At 37.1% G+C, this 21,446-nt stretch overlaps 1 protein-coding gene across 4 annotated transcripts in view; it reads right to left on the bottom strand.

Annotated features, from left to right (window-relative positions):
* Window positions 1-21,446, bottom strand: part of LOC134754821 (TLD domain-containing protein 2) — a 305,854-nt gene that overhangs the window by 249,316 nt on the left and 35,092 nt on the right. For 3 of the 4 annotated variants that reach the window (XM_063691223.1, XM_063691222.1, XM_063691225.1), the window contains exon 2: window positions 9,407-9,716. The exons of the other annotated variant lie outside the window; for it this stretch is intronic. In XM_063691223.1, coding sequence (XP_063547293.1) covers window positions 9,407-9,627 — 221 coding nt within the window. In that variant the 5' untranslated portion in view covers window positions 9,628-9,716. The remainder of the gene's footprint in view (window positions 1-9,406; window positions 9,717-21,446) is intronic. 4 annotated transcript variants of the gene reach the window in all.

Below are 21,446 nucleotides of genomic sequence, written 5' to 3'. Positions count from 1 at the left end.
CCTAAGTCAATTCGACAGATTAAGATAGAACTTGGTATGTACTACCTACAAATTGAGGCGTACAGTGTTTTTTTTTGTCCGTGATAAATAAATATAAATAATGCCATTAATAGTTAACTTATAAAATTAAGTACCTACTACTTAACCTAGTCTACCTACATATAAAATTTTGGGAATTGTTACCTACCTATTAGTGTTAAACTAGTATTATTTTTCGGATTCGAAGTTTTCTCAAACATTACGTGGGAATATCATCATTATATTACAAGCGCGCCACAACCAACTCAGCGCTCTGCAGTTATTTATTTTTTGGCCACAATAACTCCAATATAGTGGTTAACGGCTATGTATTATGAACCCCCGTGGACGTCAGCTGCCGCTCCGTTGGTGGGTTGAGGAATGGCAATGGCATCCAGCGAAACACGCAAAAATATATTGTCATCGCCTCCCCTTTGATACTTTGTCAGATGATAGTTTAGATGCTAATGTTAATAAAAACATGGTCAGCCGGTTGTATCTCGGTGGACCGTCAGCTGGTCACATGAACATGTAAAAAAATTATTTGTAATAGCATCCCATTTCATATATTTTGTCAGATGGTAGTTTAGAATTTAGATGATATTGTTAATAAAACAAATCGTCGGACGGTTGTATCGCGGTGGAAAGACAGTCAGCTGTTAAAACTTATTGTTAGTTTAAAAATAAGTTTAATTGATTTAGCTGTTAAGTAGGAATAACCAAAGGTAGCCGCCAAATGGCCCGTTGTATTATTTTTATTACGGTGAAACTATAAATTTCAGGAAAAAAGTTTAAATGTTATAATTGTTGAACAATAAATGAAGATTCATATAAGTATATTTTTTTCATAATTTTTTTGTTTACCCATTTAGAAGAAATACGCTTTAGACAGTAACAGTAAGTAAGTATATAGTTTCGGAATTAAAGAGGTATTATTTACCATTATAATAATTTACCACCTCCACGAAATGCAAGGTCTATTCGTATCTGAACAAGAAAACATTTGTAAAATACGAACTAACTACTGCATTATAGCATAGGTACTCGTATTATCGTTGCGGTGGTAAGTAGTACGTTTGATTTTTTCCTTTCGCCTTAATTTATACTTTCGCCAAAAAAAATACGACAGGCCGTTTTGGTCTTTTTACTAAACGGCTTAATCAATTGTAAGGGTCATTATTTATAAATAGTTTATATTTGGATTATGCCTACTTTCATTTATGATTAGCTTATAAAAGAATATCAATTGACTCTTACTTGTCACTGTTCATTTACATCATCAATCACCACCAATCAATGGGAGATTAGTACGGTGGTTTTTTGTCTAGAAGTCTTCTGGAAATCGATTTTCGCTCATGTCGTCGCAAATATGGACATATTTGGTATCAGTGCATTCAGTGTGATGTCCTGAACACAAATATATGAGATGACAAGCGCGAAAGTGGTGGGGGTAGGGGCTGTGACGTCAAAAAGTCGGGTGTACAAAGTTTTTTACTTTTTTTTTTTAATCATACCATGTGGGGTATCAAATAAAAGGGCTTTGCTGTAACATTTTCACTACTTCGTCTAACAAATTATAAGAAAACGTTCAAAAATTTCACAATCCACAGTTGACTTTGAACTGCTCTAAATTGAAAATGACTGAATGGATCATTCCAAAATACATACCAAGTGACTGTGAATATCCTATATATAACGTTAAAAAATAATTAACCAGATATAACCAAAAATAAGAAAAGTACATCAAGTTGAAAAAAAGTATAATTTTCTATTACATTAAACTGCAACTATTATAAAAACGAACAAAAAACCAGACTATTTACATATTTTTGAAATTGTATTTTCACTAGCTTTCATTTGGTACCCATATTGCTATAGTAAGAAACCCCCCCCCCCCTCCCTTTTCATTAGCGGGCGCCATTTTCAAAATTTCTTACTATACAGAACGTTGAAATAACTTTTTTGGATTCTTATACAATGCCTTTCTAAGAAGTTTCAAATCATTTGTAATAGATTCACTTTCAACCCCTTTTTAACCCTTTTAGGGGATGAATATTTAAAAACGCTTAAATTACTTTTCTTGGATTTTAATAATATGCCTTTTTACAAAGATTCAATTCCCGCACTCAAAAAAATATTTGATCTCCATACAAACTTTCAACTCCATTTTTACCACCTTGGGGGATGAAATTTCAATAATAATAATAATAAGCCCGCAGGGCAGCTTGTGGCGAGCTGTTGGGGAGTGACGACCTCACGGACCCGAGTGCTCCAGAGAGTCGGTCAGGGTCTCCGTCTCCGGCGTGTCTTCGTCGGCTCAGCTCTGGCTTGCCTTCATTGGCCGTCCAGAGGGGAGTCGTAAGAGCTATATGCTCCAGGGGTGGAAGTGTTAAAGGGCATAATGCCGCGAGTAACTTCGGAGAACGGAGGCGTTCTACATGACATCAAATCTCTCCAAACGGCCTCTACGTGTTGGATCTATATCCCCACGCACGCCTTATAAATGACCGGGCTCGAAAGACCCGAGAGTTTAAAAACGGAGATACACAAAATAATAATAATAATCTTTATTGTGCACAATGAAATATGATTAAATACAGCAAATTAACATAAAAAACTAAGCAACAACAGGCGGTCTTATCGCTTAAAAGCGATCTCTTCCAGACAACCTTCAGGTAGTAGAAATTAGCGCAAGGAAGAAATATGTATAAGGGTAGCAAAAATAAATAGAGATACAGGGAAAAAAAATCAGCACAACTAAATATATAACAATATCAATACATGCATAAATGTAATATATACAATAAATATAAATAAAATATATATATATATATATATATGTATATATAAAACCAAATAACCAATTACCCATGCTGTTTACCTATAATTAAGTATTAGTTGACTTAGTGCAAAAAAAAGTTTCTTTGGTACTGAAGAATGTTTGTTCTAGCAAAAATCGTATAGTCGGGTTTGAAACAGATTAAATTGCTGCTATAAGTTCAGGACTCAATGACTATAATATTTTGATCTTTTTAAAGGACGTTCGGTTATAGTGACATCTTCTGCGTAGCAATACCCAGGACTCAATTATGAACGCCATTTTGTTATTTTAGCGGGCACTTGGGACTTAGGAGGATAGATTTGCGACGACATGAGCGAAGATTAACCTAAAGCCTAAACACAATTTTAAAAAAATTAACTTAAAAATAAATAAATATCTATATACAACGTAAATTAATAGCCTATATTAATCAATTAATTATTGTTTTTTTAGGAATCGAACTTTATTAAAAACGTAAAAATGGCAATATGTCCGCGTCCGCGCATGTTAGAAAACTTTTATTTTTATATTTCAAATGAAGCTTTCTCAAACATAAGTGGCAACATTATCATAATTAATATAATTATCTTAATAATAGGCTGCGAAACACCGTGTTAAGCGCGCTAAAGCGCGTCAGAACCAAATCAACTTTCTGCAGTTATTTAGTCTTTGGCCACAATAACTCCAATTTTATTGCACTTGGGCTCAGCACAAGCATACAGAGTACAAGGGAGGCACGGAGCGACGAGCGACACAGCGTCCTCGTCTAAAAGCTAGCACACGACTGCCGGCGCCGGCCACGCTTTTTTCGAGCTACATACGCACGCAATGTTGAATAATATTAGATTTCTTAAAAAAAAAATTACATTATGAAACGTTGCATTTGTAGTTCCTGTTAAAACACATATTTTAGTTTAAAAATAACTTTAATCGAATAAACCGTTTAGGAGATATAAGCAGAGTTAGTCGCAAAACGGCCTGTCGTAATGTTCCTTTTATGGAGAAACTATAAGTCACTGGTAAAATGCCAAACGTTAGGAATGTTGTACATAAAATGTAGATTCATATATATACCGTTAAGAAGATATATACTCTAGAAAGTAAGAGTTTACGGCCAAAAATAGCGACTAGCGCCTTAAAAGATGTTATAAAAGGGAATGGCAAACAAGAGTGATTGTGTTTTAGAGGGGCACCGCGAGCACGCGGCGCCATGCCGAGGCTGCTAGAGGGGAGATAACGAGCCGGTAGCCAGGAGAAGGTACTGTACATGACACGGGAGATAGGGAATGTTGCACAGGACTAATATTCATTCCTTCGTTAGCTATTAGCTAGAGTTAGACCAAGAAAAGTCTGCAGAGATTTTGACAGCACACGCAGTGCCAATGTTATTTATACGTCATAATTTCATAGCAGTTTGACGTTTAAAATCATCTGCACTGCGTGTGCTGTCAAAATCTCAGCAGACTTTTCTTGGTTTGACTCGTTCGTTCTGGACTCAGTACACATACGCTAATATACTGAAACCGAAATTCGGGATTTATAAGCACGGACTAAAACAGCCTTCTATGGTTGCTTGCTTGGTTTTAATTAACCTAAGTACAATAAGTACATATAATTTTATTCGGTCAAAACAAATGTTAAAATTATACCACAGCTTTCTGCGTCAGAGCAAAAGTCAGATACAGTTGCAATAGCAGCCGAATCGCTGATCACTTTTTGTTTTCGAGTGTAACTCAATTCTAAACAAACGGTTTCCAGGATTTAGTAGATACTAACTAGTATACTTTTATTATTATTTGTAGTCACATCTAATAAACAAATTATACAACAAGAGCAATGAATACGGGTCATTCTGTATCGAAAATTTGATGCAAATTGACCCGTTTCCTTTGCTTTCGAGTGTAAAAATGGTAACCACAACAAAAAATCGAATATGTCTAGTACACATTATGTAAAACAAGAATGTGTTTCCATTCCATGTACCGAACCTAATTCATTAAATTTTGACTCATCAAGTTTATAGATACACTGCTTTTCTAGACAACCTGAATAAATACAAGTGCACTGCCATCTAATCAAACTTTACGTGTGTTCCTAAACTTCAAAGCTGGAAGTAAATATGACTACTTATGATCTAAATTTGTAGGATTAATAAGGTCAAATAGAACATAGCGTTCCTCCTCATGTAGAAAGGCAAGGTAAAAATGGCGGTTATTCGAATATGAGGAGTAAAAAATTTTTCAATAGAGACATGTAACACAACATGAGATCTGATATTTTATTATGACTTTATTCACACCAGGTCGTTAATTAGAAAATAGAAAGAAAGAAAATAAATATATTTAGGACGTTTACAATATTTCTTAAATCTATTATTACACATTTATTAGTTATTGACTAAATCATTGAATTTGATGTTGATAATAATGATAATGTCATTACATTACTCATCACGATATTATAAATATTGAATACTATTTCAATAGACAGCAGAATACAGAGAATCCCACATAATGAAGTCGTAATAAAAATATTCATTGAACAAAAAACAAGAGTGCCAAAGAAAGACATTCAAACAAATCCGGTTGAAATCAAAACAATATGTCGTGCCAAAACTCATAAAGCATTCGTGTTGGTTCACAGTACCGGCCAAAAATATATCACCTTCATGTTTTTATGGGAAAAAATTTACTAATTAAATAAAACATTTCCATACTATAACATAAGAGGTAGTATAGTTAAATTAAAAGTACGTAGTATGTAGAAACCTTGGGCGACCAATAAGAAAACCTGACTACGTATAGCGGTAGTTGCGAAGATTTTTGTCCTTTTTCACAAACTACATGGCATTATTAATTTTATTAATGTATGTATAAATATAACGATATCACTGAAATACATACTTGAAAAATACTGTATCAAATTAGCAAACTACATAGTAAGTATGCTGAAGACTCGTGGTTTGTAGAACTTGGGCGCCACTCAACATAAAGCATTGTTGCTTGCCATTAGCTGGGACTATAGTACATTGTAGGAGAGGACGGAAAACCGCTAAAAGATGGACGAGTGAGTCTGAGGGCCGACACGTTAGTGGAGGCCCTCAAATAATACGAGTCCATCTTTAGCGTTACCGGCCGAGGCATTACACATAGTGCTTTTCACGACTACTGCAAGGAAATAAGAAAATATTTGCAGAACTATAAGTACTTTAATAGAAATTAATATTTATATTGGCGTGAGGATAATTGTTGAAAGAAAGCGATGTATTTAAGCCAGCAACATTTATATTTTCTTAACTAGAAGATCTCATTTTTATAGCGTTGATACGTGTTTCTAGTATTTTTTAGTCGAACACAATTTACACTATCCAATTTAGTAAGTATTTTCCGATCCCGCCTTTTTTACTTTTTTTATCACTTTTAAGAGGCGTTTTTCTGTTGTTTACTTCAAACCGACTCTAAACTTAGAAGCGTTTTTCTAAAAAACCACAAACAGCTTTAATATGGATATGACTGGTATACTTTATAATTTTTTCTACCCACAAAAATAATGTAACTTATTGGAACAAAAAAGTAAAACCTTTTTGGAAGCTTTTGTAAATATTGGGCAAAAATTAAGTTACTTAATAAAAAGGTAATTGTCACATCCATATTAATATTGAGATCGCTACTTCAAATCCGCTCTCTAATTATAAGGAAGCATCGACGTGTATGTAGTACCTTTCTTATGTGCATTTAGTTGCAATTATGCAGTTATGCGAGGCAATATAAGACAAAGCAGTCATTATCTTATGTCCCTTATTCTATATAACTAAACAAACCAACAAACAAGATTTTGACAATGACGACGACATTTTTGTACCTATACTTAAAATCATGGCAAGAGTATGCTTAAACATACAGATACCCGAAAAGTGATTATCAGGAGCGAGCCATAAATACCTCATTTTATTCGAGTTACAATATAAGCGATTTAAAGAGCTTATAATGAGACCAGCAGCCTCTGTGAGTATAGGGCTATACTCTATTCTATGGGTATGCGTTACAGTAGAGGGTATTGAATTGGTACATTACATCACCGAATAAGAAACACGTTCGAGAAAAGAGCGTAGTTTTGTTTAAAAAAAAGGCCAGTACCCACCCGTACCATGAGTACTGACAGTGTCAAAACTGAGATATATGCTAAGTTGCTAACGTCTACGTAATTTACGTTCTATACATTTCGCTCGCACTAATATGCGAGTACGAGCGAGATGCATAGAAAGTAAGTTACGTTCTCGATAGCGTTTATGTCAGTGGCAAACTGGTGGTAGCCACACAGTTCACAATTCGTCACAGCGTAAGTACCAATACCAATACCAGTCCGATACGAAAAGGATTTTTACATGTGTTAGATACATAACGCTATCCGTTCTGTACCCGTACCGGGCGCGGCTCGCCTTAAGGAGCGCTTGTGCACTCCCATAAATAATCATAATGAAATTATATCAAACATCAAACATTTATTCAGCAAATAGGCCACAGGGGCACTTTTACATGTCAATTTTTACAAACAATGAAATTAACCCAAAATTACAAAAAAAAAACAATTACATAAATATAAATGTCAAATTACACACAAAAAAACTAATAAAAAATATACAAACAACAGAAGTACTAAAATTGTTTAGAGATGTAAAAGTCTCTAGGTGTCAGAAATAAAATGTATATAATAATAAAAAAGATCATCAAATTATGCAGAGATGTAAAGGGTCTCCAAGACTTGAATTATTATATAATTAATAAAAAGACAAGATATTAAATCAGACAAACAGAAGAGAACCGAATGAAGTGCCTCACGTTAATGCCACTCAAAAGTAAAGTCCGTGAATGAAGCCCGTGTAAACTTAAACAGACCGGTCTCCACAAACAGTACCTAATTAATATATTACTATTTAAGATCTATCGTAAAAAAGTCAATACCAATTAAATCATTAACTTTATTCATTATAAGTTTTTAAACAGCCTCTACTCGGCCTAGTCCTATAATTTCATATAGGAATCACATGTAACGGTTTGAATTGCGCTCCTATGAAAAAGATTTAGTACATGAAATCAATAGGAAATTCAATAAGAGCGAAAGAGAAGTTTCGCCACAGTTCCGCACGTGAAACAGAAGATTTTCTATGAAGAAAGAGGTAAAATTGGAGCGGCGCTCCTAGCCCGTTTGACCTTGCGCCCTTTCATCGAATGCGCCATATTGCCACTTGTTTGTACACAGACCTTAGTCAATTTTAAGTATTATACGCGCGAGAATGCAATTTTTTTTTTAATAAATAAACAAGTGTTTAAACAGTGAGTGCACACAATTAGTTTGTTGTGAGGTTTTTAACAATGAATGAATGTGATAAAAGTTTACAAAATCGCCTCAAGTTAAATACAAAAGGACGAACTTGAAGGAAAACAAAAACATGTCATATCAGACCAATATGCAAAAACACCGCGGCTGTGTTGTGTGGATGTGATAAAAGTAACTAGGTATTTTCGTGTTACCTAATGTCTTGTGTTTGTCCAGCTTTGCGGTGAGATTGTTTGGACCGAAACCGGTGTGTTAACAATTTACCACAGCTTTCCATAAAATAAAAAAAAAAACATTCACAACCTCGAATCCATTTGAAAAGTTAACTGCAGTTGTCGTCTTGGCGTCTATCGGTCGTCAAGATATTCGTAATACCGAAAATCTATAACCGGGTTAACCTAGACTTCAATGACCGGGTGGACGAAAACCGACATCTATAGGTATTTTGCGACGGTTAATAGTATGTATAGTTGTAGTCTTTTTACTGTGAGTGAACACCCATAATGTATAGTCAGTAGCCGCCGCTGACCCGTACCACGAGTCACTGACTATGTCAATATTTACATATACGCTAACGTCTAGGTACTGTCTGCGCGCCAATTCCGTGCATTCGGAGGTCGAGGAAGTGAGGGTGTGCGCCGCGCCCGTACGTACAAATGAGGGCTAACGCGTATGAATTCGCCGCTAGGGGCGCTAGTGTAGATGGTGGTCTTTTCCATAGTTCGAAATGTCAAATGTCACTTGTCACTTCAATAACTGACAGCTTTTCTATAGTCTTTTGGACCACCATCAACAGAGGCGCCAACTGGTGAGCAAAAAAACGATAGCCCTCATTGACACCACTCTGTCATGACGCCTAACATTCCTAACATTCCTCAGCCTTGCACGGAATTCGCGCGCGGGCAGTAATTTATTTTCTATACATCTCGCTCGCACTAATACGCCAGTACGAGCGAGATGCATAGAAAGTATGTTACGTTCACGCTAGCGTTTATGTCAGTGCCATTATGCCATACTGGTGGTAGCTGTATATACAATACAGTTCAGTCCCGTCGTTCATTTTCCTCTCTGTCTCGGACGGCGAAAATTTCGCTACTCTACGGCCATAATACATGCATGGACTCAAAATCGTGCTCATTGAGTGTAAGATAATGCATTTATAATAAAACATAATCAACAATAATTATGAAAGCCAACTAATGTATAAGTACACGAAAGATGAGTACTCACTGCCAGTGGAATGGTCCTGTTATTCCCTCTCGCAGACGGTCTTTGAGGGAACGCTGTCTCGAGGGTCCCGGTCCCGGCGGCGGGAGCATAGCGGAGCCCGCCGGCAACGGAGCGGAGCGCGGCGGGCCGGGCGGGCCGGGCGGCGCGTGCGCCATAAGCGGAAGGGGTCCCGCGGGTGCGCCGGGCACCGGCGGCGGCGGCGCGCGAGCCGGCGATGACATGGCAGCCGCACGCGGAGCGGGCGCACTACCAGCCTCTCAAGCACACTAACATCACACTGCACCCGCCTCACACCACTACAAGTGGCGCGCTGCAACACGATAGACAACCAAAGCCAAATAAATATACTTAAAACAAATGAAAAACATTTGGCAAACGCATGAGGCATTATGTGTAAGAACAAAACTACAAGAGAAATTATATGAAATGGCCCACGAATCTGAAGTGTAAAAGCGCCATGCAAACTATGAGAGCAACAACACCAAGACAAGTCATAAGCATTATCAAACATTCAGGCGTTATTAGTTATCAGAAACATACTTTCAATTTGATGGTTTAAATGACTCGTAATATTTACAGTCATATTAACATAAATATAAAAATGGGATACTCGTCATATAAAACATACATACGCATCAAAGATAGATATAACTCCGTAATAGATGGATACAGTCTAAGGAAAAAACGTGCCTCGAAAATCACGAAAATTTGATTCTCGATCAGATGGCGCCACTAGTTTTGGCCTACACTCGTATAGAGGGCGTTGACTGTTTCGTTTGTTATTTATAATTTTAACGCATACTAGTGAAAGAACATGGGTCAAAATCATATAAAAATAATTAATGCAAATAAAAAAATCATTTATCCATATTTAAATACATTTTATCGTATTTTTATAAATATTTATTTTTAGTTTTAAAGTGTGAGAGCAGTGAGAGCAGAGAGCAGAGAGTAAGATGGCAGTGAATCTACTGGGGTTACAAAATTTACTATGACAGTACCGCTCTAGTATAAGTTACTCTATGATACGCATAAATACTGTTTGTTATGCTTTACACCTTTAACTACTTGGAACTCTCATAATATACAGTCCAAATGCTCGCGACCTAAGTATAACTAAGCTCTCGACTATAGGCTAGATGAACTCTATGTCTTCGTGTACACTTATGCTTGGAGATAATCCCCTGCAGCCGAATTGAGCGCCATCTATGCGTTCTTTGGGTAATCGTTCATTTATACCTATATGTGAAGCCTTACTAGTATGGTTAGCTGTCACTAGATCAGGCCTCCTTCACTCGCTCAAGGCCACGCGCTATATGCCTACCGCTCGGCGTATCGTCGACGATACAACCGACAGAGGGCCGCCGAACGCCCGCCTGAGCGCTTGCACCGCACGTTTCCCGCGCCTACGCTTCGAAATGCCGAAACCACGTAATTATTGTACAGTAGATGGGTGTAAAAGTCAAAAAACAAAGATATATTTGTCGTATTTAGCGAGTAGTATTTTAAATCTATCTTTATGAATTTTGTCACCATTTATTTCTTTGAACATAAGTAGGTAAATCGTAAATGAAGGAGTTTTTTGTGTCAGGTAATATAAATTGTTGTTTTTAAATATTTCATTGACTAATAAAAAATATGGTTGATTCGCAACATTCGTTTTATTACAATAATAACATAAGTAACATTACAACCCTAGCGCATTCTTACGATGACGCGTTGGCACGTGACTCGCACGGCGAGCAAGGCAGTCTCGACTCTTTGTGCGCGTACTTATGGTACATTTCTTCTCGTCCTGAGCAGCAGGTATTATTATTAAGATTTTGTAGGCGATTATAGCGTAGGTATTTTCGCTTTTGTATGGGAATGATGTATCTGTTACGTAGTAACTATTTATTAATCTGTGACTAGATGGCGTTAATGGCAGTACACAGAAAAAAATATGATTTGTAGTTTACAGTTTTAAAATTTATTTGCCAATTTAGCTCCTTCGAAATATCTTAACGAAATATTTTAATCGGTTTTTGATGTTGCGAATCATATATAATACAACTTTTTGTTTCTTTTTTATCTCCGGTATTTGTATTTATTCCAATTTCAATAGCCCCGCTATTTAGAATTGGTGTTTTTTAGGGTTCCGTACCCAAAGCACAGATTATATAATAGTTCTTACCCAAAGGGTAAAAAAGGGACCCTATTACTAAGACTCCGCTGTCTGTCTGTCTGTCGTCTGTCTGTCTGTTTGTCTGTCTGTCTGTCTGTCTTTCCGTCTGTCACCAGGCTGTATCTCTTGAACCGTGATAGCTAGACAGTTGACATTTTCATATACAAACTGTGCAAAAAAATTTTATACAATAAACTGCAATAGTTATTTACGATACAAGTGCGGAAAAGAGGAAATTCGAAATGAGTGGCGATAAATTAAAACACGACCGCAGGGAGTGTTTTAAATCGAAACGAGTTGCGAATTACCTATTCGCACGTGTATCGTACAACGTTTTACAGTACATATGGCCCTTTAAACTTTCGACATACGCACGAAAAGTGCTATTTGACGCACTAGTGCGAGAAAGTAGCACCATATGTACTGTAAAATTATTTTCCATAATGTCAATATCCAGGGAGCAAAATAGGGACTACGTTTGTATGGAGAAGCGTCTTTTCTGCTAATAAATAGTGATCCATGGTGGTCATTCATAATCAGAACATGGAATTTTAGTGGCATGTGAGTTCTCACTTAGAGACTTCCGATTCCAATGAGGCAATCCATTATTTACTAAAAGGAAATAGCAACAAGACTGGCTAATGTAGGACAGTCACCATAAAACTGCAAATGTAAGGTTAATTGACTTCTTGCCAGTACTGTACATGACATGATATTACTAACCATCTACATCTACGAGTAAACTCTATACGAGTATAGCGACACTCTAGGGACCGGACCGTTATTGACGCTATAGACTAGTATAGACAGTTTTCGTTATACATATAGAGTAGAGACACAGCAACTATAGGCAAACCCATGTCAACGTTATAGGGAGTGAATCGTTATATTATATCGAGTGACGTTATATCGAGTTTATGTACACTGTATTTTAGTTTAAAATGTTTAACGTGCGTGCGTCGCGTCGTATACGTGCATTGGAAGTCGATGAGAGAGAAGAAAGAACTGGCTGCGACAGTTCGAAGTGCCACGTCAATTACGAGCACTGTTCATAATTTTGTTAATAAAAAGGAATACAAATGTCGCAAGTCACTTGGCACTAATATCAATCAACAATCAAGCTTTATGTACTCAAGTGAGCAATCGGCCATCTTACTAGTTATACAGTCAGATTACCTACAGTTTAATACTCACAATCTCCTACGTTTTAGCAGCTTGTGTGAAAAGGTTGTCTCGGCAGGGCCGTAAACAGGTTATTTACACCCGTAACCACCAATCTGTCACCACTGGTATTGAATGATTTTCCTTACTATTACTATTAAGTTTAAAATTCTACTTGGTCACTATCTGTCTATCCTATTAGCAACTTTAATACACTACCGCTCAAAAGTATTTAAAGTAAAGCCTGTTCCGCCAAGCCACTACTAATGAATACATAATAATAAGAAAATTAATAACCATCCGGGTAATTACTCAGTGTTTGAAGGCGGTTCACTTTTTTTTAAGTAATGAAATTAAGTTACTTATTTTGTTTTTTTTTTTAATTTTATTATATTTAGTATTTATTTTTTTACTTTTTAGTGATAAGTACTTAATTTATTTTAGGTTTTGAGCTACAATACTAGTTTGTTTATTGTTAGGCTCCCCATTTAGTTTTGGGCTAATCCTAGTGTTGGCGATGGCCAACCTCGGCGATAATCGCGACGAAACATCATATCGGTTCATAAACACGTTTCGGTGCTAAACATAGTATTAGATATTCAAGATATCTCAAACAATTTTTTAGTTTTATTTTAAAATATCTGACAAGTGACACATGGTTTGCCGCGGTTTTGGACAATAATGACATTGACAGGAGATTAAGTTAAGACAGAGAGAAAAACGCAAGCTGTTGGATAAGAGATTTGTATTGTTTAAATTATTGAAAACTCAAAAATAAATAATCTATTGTAAACTAATTTGGAGTTTTAGTGGGTGTCTTTTATCAGAAGTGGCAAGAACGTTGAAGAATGGGCCTTAAATGTCAAAGAACAAATGAGAAAAAAAGCGAAACCTACTGACTGAGCAAACTCAATGCTTTAGTGCAAAATCTTGAATATTGAGTATTGCACATATGCAAACATTTTACAGCCTACATTATTAGCTATAATGGCATATACGCATGTGAACAACAATGACCATATGCTAACCTTAAAACATGAAAAGAAATGTGTATATAAAAGTTTGGTAATTTATATAATGTTGAGTAGTTGCTTCATGTTAATAAATATTTTAACTATTCAAAGATGAAAAGTAACGAGATTGAGAACTACGTGCACAGATGATGATAGTTTGGGTGTTTGGATATCCACAAAGGCCTAATTGTTGAAGAATTATAATGAATTATTGCAATGTGCTATATGGCCATATATAAAAGGTTTATGAAATATAATCAGCCATATAAGATTGAATGAAAATGTCTCAAAGTGTTTCCCAATGATCACTGCAACTGCTTGATGGGAATCTTCACCAAATTGTGCACAAGGAATTCTTTTCAGCAAAAGCAAAGAGCATTGGCAAAAGAAAGTCTGCGGTGAGAGATGACTGCGGCTATTATGTCAAAAGTTACCAAGTGGATACTGCATTTGCTACTATGACAAAAGTTAAGTATTCTCTACACAAGTTCTTTGTTTGTTGGCTGTTGGCTAAAGGGTATACTTATCTAATCAAGTGAAGGATATGCTATTTGAAGCTTTATTTTATCTTATTTATTTATTTAAGAAACAAACAGTCTTTTATAGTTATACATAACACTGGAAATTTTCTTAAAGCTAGACTTACAGTTTCCTTAATGAAAATATTTTAACATCATGTTTAATAAAGTTGCTACAGAGTAAAACAGAGCTATTTGTGCAAACAAGAACAAAAAACAATAACAACAATAATGAAAATAAAATGCAAGAGTATCAGTGTTAACAATTAAATTGTATATAAACTGAATACTAAAAAGGTTTTGTTATTCTTATTACTTATTAACGTTCAATACTGAAATTTTTTCCTAATAGCGCCGAACTAATGGTTTGGGTTATTACACTGCATAGATGTGTTTTAAATCTATTAAGTTTCTCGCAGAAAATATCGAGATTCAGAAATTTTTCGTTGTACGACCTGCATACCCTTCTAACAAAACTATTTTTCGCGTAAGCAGTCCGACTACGGGGGATGTAAAAGAGGGCTTTTTTTTCTGCAAGCGCGTTCACAACGTCGAGGAACTCTGAAGGAAAGTGAATGTAATAAAAACGGAGCATCAATATAGTATTTTATACAATCGTGATATAATAGAGAGCTTTTCAGACGAGTACCGTGTTTAAGCAACGAAGCTTGCTGAGTTGCTTAAGTTAAGGTACGAGATTGAAAAGCTTGATTATATCACTATTGTATACAATACTTTTTCTACGAGACAAAAAAATAATACTTTCAACTATTAGAATCATATACTTAGGTAAACAAACCAAAAGTATACAGCTAAGATACGCGAGCTGCCGCAGCCCGCGATACCTTCATACTCGTACGCGCCCCGGCCGCGGCCGCCGCGGACCCGGCGCCCCCGGCGGGTTGGTTAAACACCTCCTCGTAACTCATGACGCCCTGATACCTGCTCCGCGTTAAATTCAATTTTAAGACAATTGTTTTACTCGATTGTGGCCACCGTAGCCTATGGAGACTAACAAGTAACGCTAAGCGGTTATCGTAGGATATGGATGTTGCTATATGAAGGGTGTCACATGCGCGTTTATGACTTATGAAGCAATTGTTGGCCAACCAATCACAAAGCAGATGCGACGCAGCAGCGTGTTTAAGTAGGCTAATTTGCATTGAAACGAGTCTCCTTAAACAAGAAATATTTTAAAATTAATTTTTAACAAGCAGAAACGTCTGCGATCGATGCTATTAAGCTTAGAATAAATTTAAAAGTGAAGGTAGGGTCCCCTAGACCCATATAGTGGGAAGATTTGCTGACTATGGATGAGGTCTTGGTGGCTCAGTTGGCAGAGCGCTGGAGTATCTATCCAGAGGCCGTGAGTTCAAGTCTCACCCAAGGCAGTAATTTTTCCACTTTTAAACTTATTCTAAGCTTAATAGCATCGATCGCAGACGTTTCTGCTTGTTACAAATTAATTTAGAATGGGCAGCACATCGTAACTGGTGAATTTCCAATATGAATTGGAACTCCGGTGGCCGTTTAAGAAGTGTAACACTCTTACGGTAGATGTCGCTAGGGTCCCCTAGACCCATATAGTGGAAAGATTTTCTGACTATGGATGAGGTCTTGGTGGCTCAGTTGGCAGAGCGCTGGAGTATCTATCCAGAGGCCGTGAGTTCAAGTCTCACCCAAGGCAGTAATTTTTCCACTTTTAAATTTATTCTAAGCTTAATAGCATCGATCGCAGACGTTTCTGCTTGTTAAAAATTAATTTAGAATGGGTAGCACATCGTAACTGGTGAATTTCCAATATGACTTGGAACTCCGGTGGCCGTTTAAGAAGTGTAACACTCTTACGGTAGATGTCGCTAGGGTCCCCTAGACCCATATAGTGGAAAGATTTTCTGACTATGGATGAGGTCTTGGTAGCTCAGTTGGCAGAGCGCTGGAGTATCTATCCAGAGGCCGTGAGTTCAAGTCTCACCCAAGGCAGTAATTTTTCCACTTTTAAATTTATTCTAAGCTTAATAGCATCGATCGCAGACGTTTCTACTTGTTAAAAATTAATTCTCGATAGAGTATTTGACTTGTTTTGTAAGTGTACATGTTAGCGCATGTTTATATTGTCGATGTAATTGAAACGTCCATCATTAATAACAGATGTTGTCCCAGTGCTGGTGCTGGGCACAGGTCTTCTCCGCAAGGTCATATTTAATCCTTCTGATCGAATATTATTTTGATAAATTATTAGGAAAATGTTAGTGAGTCGGGAATAGTTGAACCGTAATTTGAAATGTTGAATCAAAACATGCTTTAACATGACGAATATAGTTATTGCCCTGAATTATGATTGCAGAATGTACTGGCAAAAGTCTGCGCACTTGAGCGGCGGTGCGAGTCTGCGCACTTGAGCGGAGGTGCGAGTCTGCATACTTGGGCGGAAGTGCTAGGCTGTGCGTCTAAGCGGCGGTGCGAGTGTGTGCGCCTGTGGGGCGGTGCGAGTCTGCAGGCCAGTGGAGTCGCTGAGGACCAATTTAGCTACGTCGTAAATCTACTGATGCTATTTAGAAGGCGCACGAAGGCGCTTATTGGGCGAAGGCTTTTCATCATGAGGTCGAACTGATAACTGATTATGACGCTTGCTCGAGTGCAGTGCAGCCCTATGTTTAATGTTGCAGATGGTCTGATCACTATATATATACTGTTGTGGCCAGAGCATTGCCCACCATTGCTGGCGTCATTATGTGGTCTACCTAAACTATGCCTGTTTACAGTTTTTTTTTATGTATAGGTAAATCCGTTATTTAATGATACATGTATGGTGTTTCTTCTTTAACACTACTAAACGCTTGTGACATCTCAGAAAAAAATATGTCTAGGTTAATAATTGTATAGTCATGCATGTCAATAGTACAAAATTGAAATGATTGATATGATATGTTGATGATTCAGGTTCGGTAGATTAATTAAAATATGATTGACTTTTACATTAAATATTATGATATGTACGATATTATGGTATTATGATATCTGAACAAAGTAACAGATAGCGAAAAGAGAATAGTTAGTAAAATAGAATTATTTGGTTGAGAAAGAAGCTATTCCATCTAAGTAACGTGATGTAAATAGTAAGGAAAATGAAAGTCACAGAAAATGATTGTTGTTTATGAAAGTCATGTTTATATATGTGAACAGATATTTAATTATGATAATACTTACTGCCTTTAGATGAATACTAAAGGTTATAATATTGCCTTTTTGCTGCTAAGATTGTTATTTGTTGTAAATATGGATAAGTATACTAAACAAATGAGCAGGTTCACCCAGCCACACTGGTGACTGGCGTGGTGCGGAGCGAAATGTCTTCTCAGGTGAATACTGTTAATGTTTTAGACTGAGTGACCAGGTTCACCCGGCCCTAGTGTGGTGCGGAGTGAAATGTCACCTCAGGTGAATATTGTTAATGTTTAGACTGAGCAAAGATAGATATAACTCCGTAATAGATGGATACAGTCTAAGGAAAAAACGTGCCTCGAAAATCACGAAAATTGGATTCTCGATCAGATGGCGCCACTAGTTTTGGCCTACTCTCGTATAGAGGGCGTTGACGGTTTCGTTTGTTATTTATAATTTTAACGCATATCAGTGAAAGAACATGGGTCAAAATCATATAAAAATAATTAATGCAAATAAAAAATCATATATCCATATTTAAATACATTTTAACGTATTTTTATAAATCTTCATTTTTAGTTTTAAAGTATGTCGATAGATGGCAGTGAATTTACAGTGGTTACAAAATTTACTATGACAGTACCGCTCTATCTTATTATATCCTCTTTGGACTGAGTGACCAGGTTCACCCGGCCCTAGTGTGGTGCGGAGTGAAATGTCACCTCAGGTGAATATTGTTAATGTTTAGACTGAGTGACTAGGTTCACACGGCCGCAAGTAGAGACTAATATGGTACGGAGTGGAATGTCACATCAGGTGAATGTTAATAATGTTCTAGACTGAGTGGGTAGGTTCACACAGCCGCATTGGAGGCTAATGTCGTACGGAGTGGAATGTCACATCGGGTGAATATTCTTAATATTCGAGACTGAGTGGGTAGGCCGCAAGTAGAGACTAATATGGTACGGAGTGAAATGTCACATCAGGCTATTATTTTTGATGTTAGGTATAGACTGAGTGGGTAGGTTCACAAGGCCGCAAGTAGAGACTAATATGGTACGGAGTGGAATGTCACATCAGGTGGATGTCAATAATGTTCTAGACCGAGTGGGTAGGTTCACACAGCCGCATTGGAGGCTAATGTGGTACGGAGTGGAATGTCACATCGGGTGAATATTCTTAATATTCGAGACTGAGTGGGTAGGTCCACACGGCCGCAAGTAGAGACTAATGTGGTACGGAGTGAAATGTCACATCAGGCTATTATTTTTGATGTTAGGTATAGACTGAGTTGGTAGGTTCACACGGCCGCAAGTAGAGACTAATATGGTACGGAGTGGAATGTCACATCAGGTGGATGTTAATAATGTTATAGACCGAGTGGGTAGGTTCACACGGCCGCATTGGAGGCCAATGTGGTACGGAGTGGAATGTCACATCGGGTGAATATTCTTAATATTCGAGACTGAGTGGGTAGGTCCACACGGCCGCAAGTAGAGACTAATATGGTACGGAGTGAAATGTCACATCAGGCTATTATCTTTGATGTTAGGTATAGACTGAGTGGGTAGGTTCACACGGCCGCAAGTAGAGACTGATATGGTACGGAGTGGAATGTCACATCAGGTGGATGTTAATAATGTTCTAGACCGAGTGGGTAGGTTAACACGGCCGCATTGGAGGCTAATGTGGTACGGAGTGGAATGTCACATCGGGTGAATATTCTTAATATTTAAGACTGAGTGGGTAGGTTCACACGGCCGCAAGTAGAGACTAATGTGGTACGGAGTGAAATGTCACATCAGGCTATTATTTTTGATGTTAGGTATAGACTGAGTGTGTAGGTTCACACGGCCGCGAGTAGAGACTAATGTGGTGCGTAGTGGAATGTCACATCGGGTGAATGTTAATAATGTTCTAGACCGAGTGGGTAGGTTCACACCATGTGGTGGTGGAATGTCACATCGGGTGAATATTCTTAATGTTCAAGACTGAGAGGGTAGGTTCGCACGGCCACAAGTAGAGACTAATGTGGTACGGAGTGAAATGTCACATCAGGCTAATATTTTGAATGTTATGGACTGAGTGGGTAGGTTCCCACGGCCGCAAGTAGAGACCTAGAGACTAATGTGGTGGGTAGTGGAATGTCACATCAGGTGAATGTTAATAATGTTCTAGACCGAGTGGGTAGGTTCACACGGCCGCATTAGAGACTGATGTGGTACGGAGTGGAATGTCACATCGGGTGAATATTCTTAATGTTCTAGACTGAGTGGGTAGGTTCGCACGGCCACAAGTAGAGACTAATGTGGTACGGAGTGAAATGTCACATCAGGTAAATATTAGCCGCATTAGAAACTAGTGTGGTAAAGGTCGACATATCACGTAATGTAATTAAGGCTAATGAAACAAATTCTTGACGAGACTAGACTAGACTAATCTGTCATAAGTAAAAATGTTAAAATAAGTTAATATTGAAATGTAATAAGAGTCGTGTGGTACATTGGCCAATAGAAGGTTGTGAAAAGTTAAATCCTAGATTGAGTTAGAGGACAAACTCCTAGATTGTCAGGTTGGCCGAATATTAGATATTCAGGATATCTCAAACGATCTTTTAGTTTTATTTTAAAATATCTGACAAGTGACACATGGTTTGCCGCGGTTTTGGACAATAATGACATTGACAGGAGATTAAGTTAAGACAGAGAGAAAAACGCAAGCTGTTGGATAAGAGATTTGTATTGTTTAAATTATTGAAAACTCAAAAATAAATAATCTATTGTAAACTAGTTTGGAGTTTTAGTGGATGTCTTTTAATAGATATCTGTAGATCCGCTGTCATCGTCAGTTAGTATCCGGACCGATGTCGCCGCAGCTAAAAATGTGTGCATTTCAACTACATTTACAATATTGGACGCATAAGGCCTACTCACACATGGACAGTGTATTTACACGTGCAAGCTTGCGCTCTGGTTGGTACACACACGCGCTAAATTGATTGTAAGTACACAGTCAAAATGTCAACCGACTCTTCTGAGAGTGTGTTTGTACCTTCTTAAGTTAAAAAGTTATATCTCCATACGATATTATTAACACATGCGGCATTTTGCTTTCGAAGCCATTTTGACAGCCATTCAAACTACTCATTCTGCCATTCAATCAATAGAGATGGGCAAGACCAAAAAATGTTATAGGTATCGATAAATAACTATGAACGAATGAATGATATTTGCCTATTATTTTGCAACGTAGATACGCTCCTTACATAATTTAGAGTTTAAAAAATCTATCCTGTGTACCTTAAATTATATTCAGTTCCGTTTTTGGAGTTCGGTGCCAACAAGACTCTTTCATTTACTAAACCACCGCACCAACCTTTAAAAGACCGTATGCTAAGTAAGCGAAATAGGCAATCGAGTTGGCTAGTCGTAAATTTTTACAGATGGCGCCAGTAATGTCACTCTTATTACGCCCTAATTGGAGTAAAAGAGAAAGATGTCCGCAATTTGCGAACTTCGGTGTTCGCGGTAGGCCCTCAGGTTTCCCAGTCACTCAGATTTTTTTGGTATTTTATGCCACTCTCAAGCTCTAGTGATGGGAAATTGCCGAGAATATTTCCGATTGAGAGAATATTCTCGGTAATGTTACGGAAACATTTCCAAAACTGGCAATTTATTTAAAAGCGCGTGTTTTTTGTATAGAAACTAGATTCTTTCTAATGATGAAATATTTTAGAAATACGAGGTTCCTTATCCTTACGTTGAAACAAGGATCATTTCACTTGAATTTCATGAATTTTTCGTAAATTTCCATAAATTGCCGTAAAATTATCATAAATTGCAAGGAAATTTCCATGGTAATTTATGTTTTATTTTGGAAATATGGTGTATAAATAACATTTCTGTATGTTGTTTCTTGCAAAAAAATGCTTAAAAAATGCATTTTAGTGATTGAAATATATTTAAGTGCTAGTTTTTTTAAATCAAATTATAACTGCATGTGAACGCATCAATTAGTCC

Source organism: Cydia strobilella, chromosome Z (genome assembly GCF_947568885.1).
Source record: "Cydia strobilella chromosome Z, ilCydStro3.1, whole genome shotgun sequence".
Classification (NCBI taxonomy): Eukaryota; Metazoa; Arthropoda; class Insecta; order Lepidoptera; family Tortricidae; genus Cydia; species Cydia strobilella.
The sequence above is the reverse complement of the archived record's forward strand: the minus strand, read 5'-3'. Positions and strand labels throughout refer to the sequence as shown.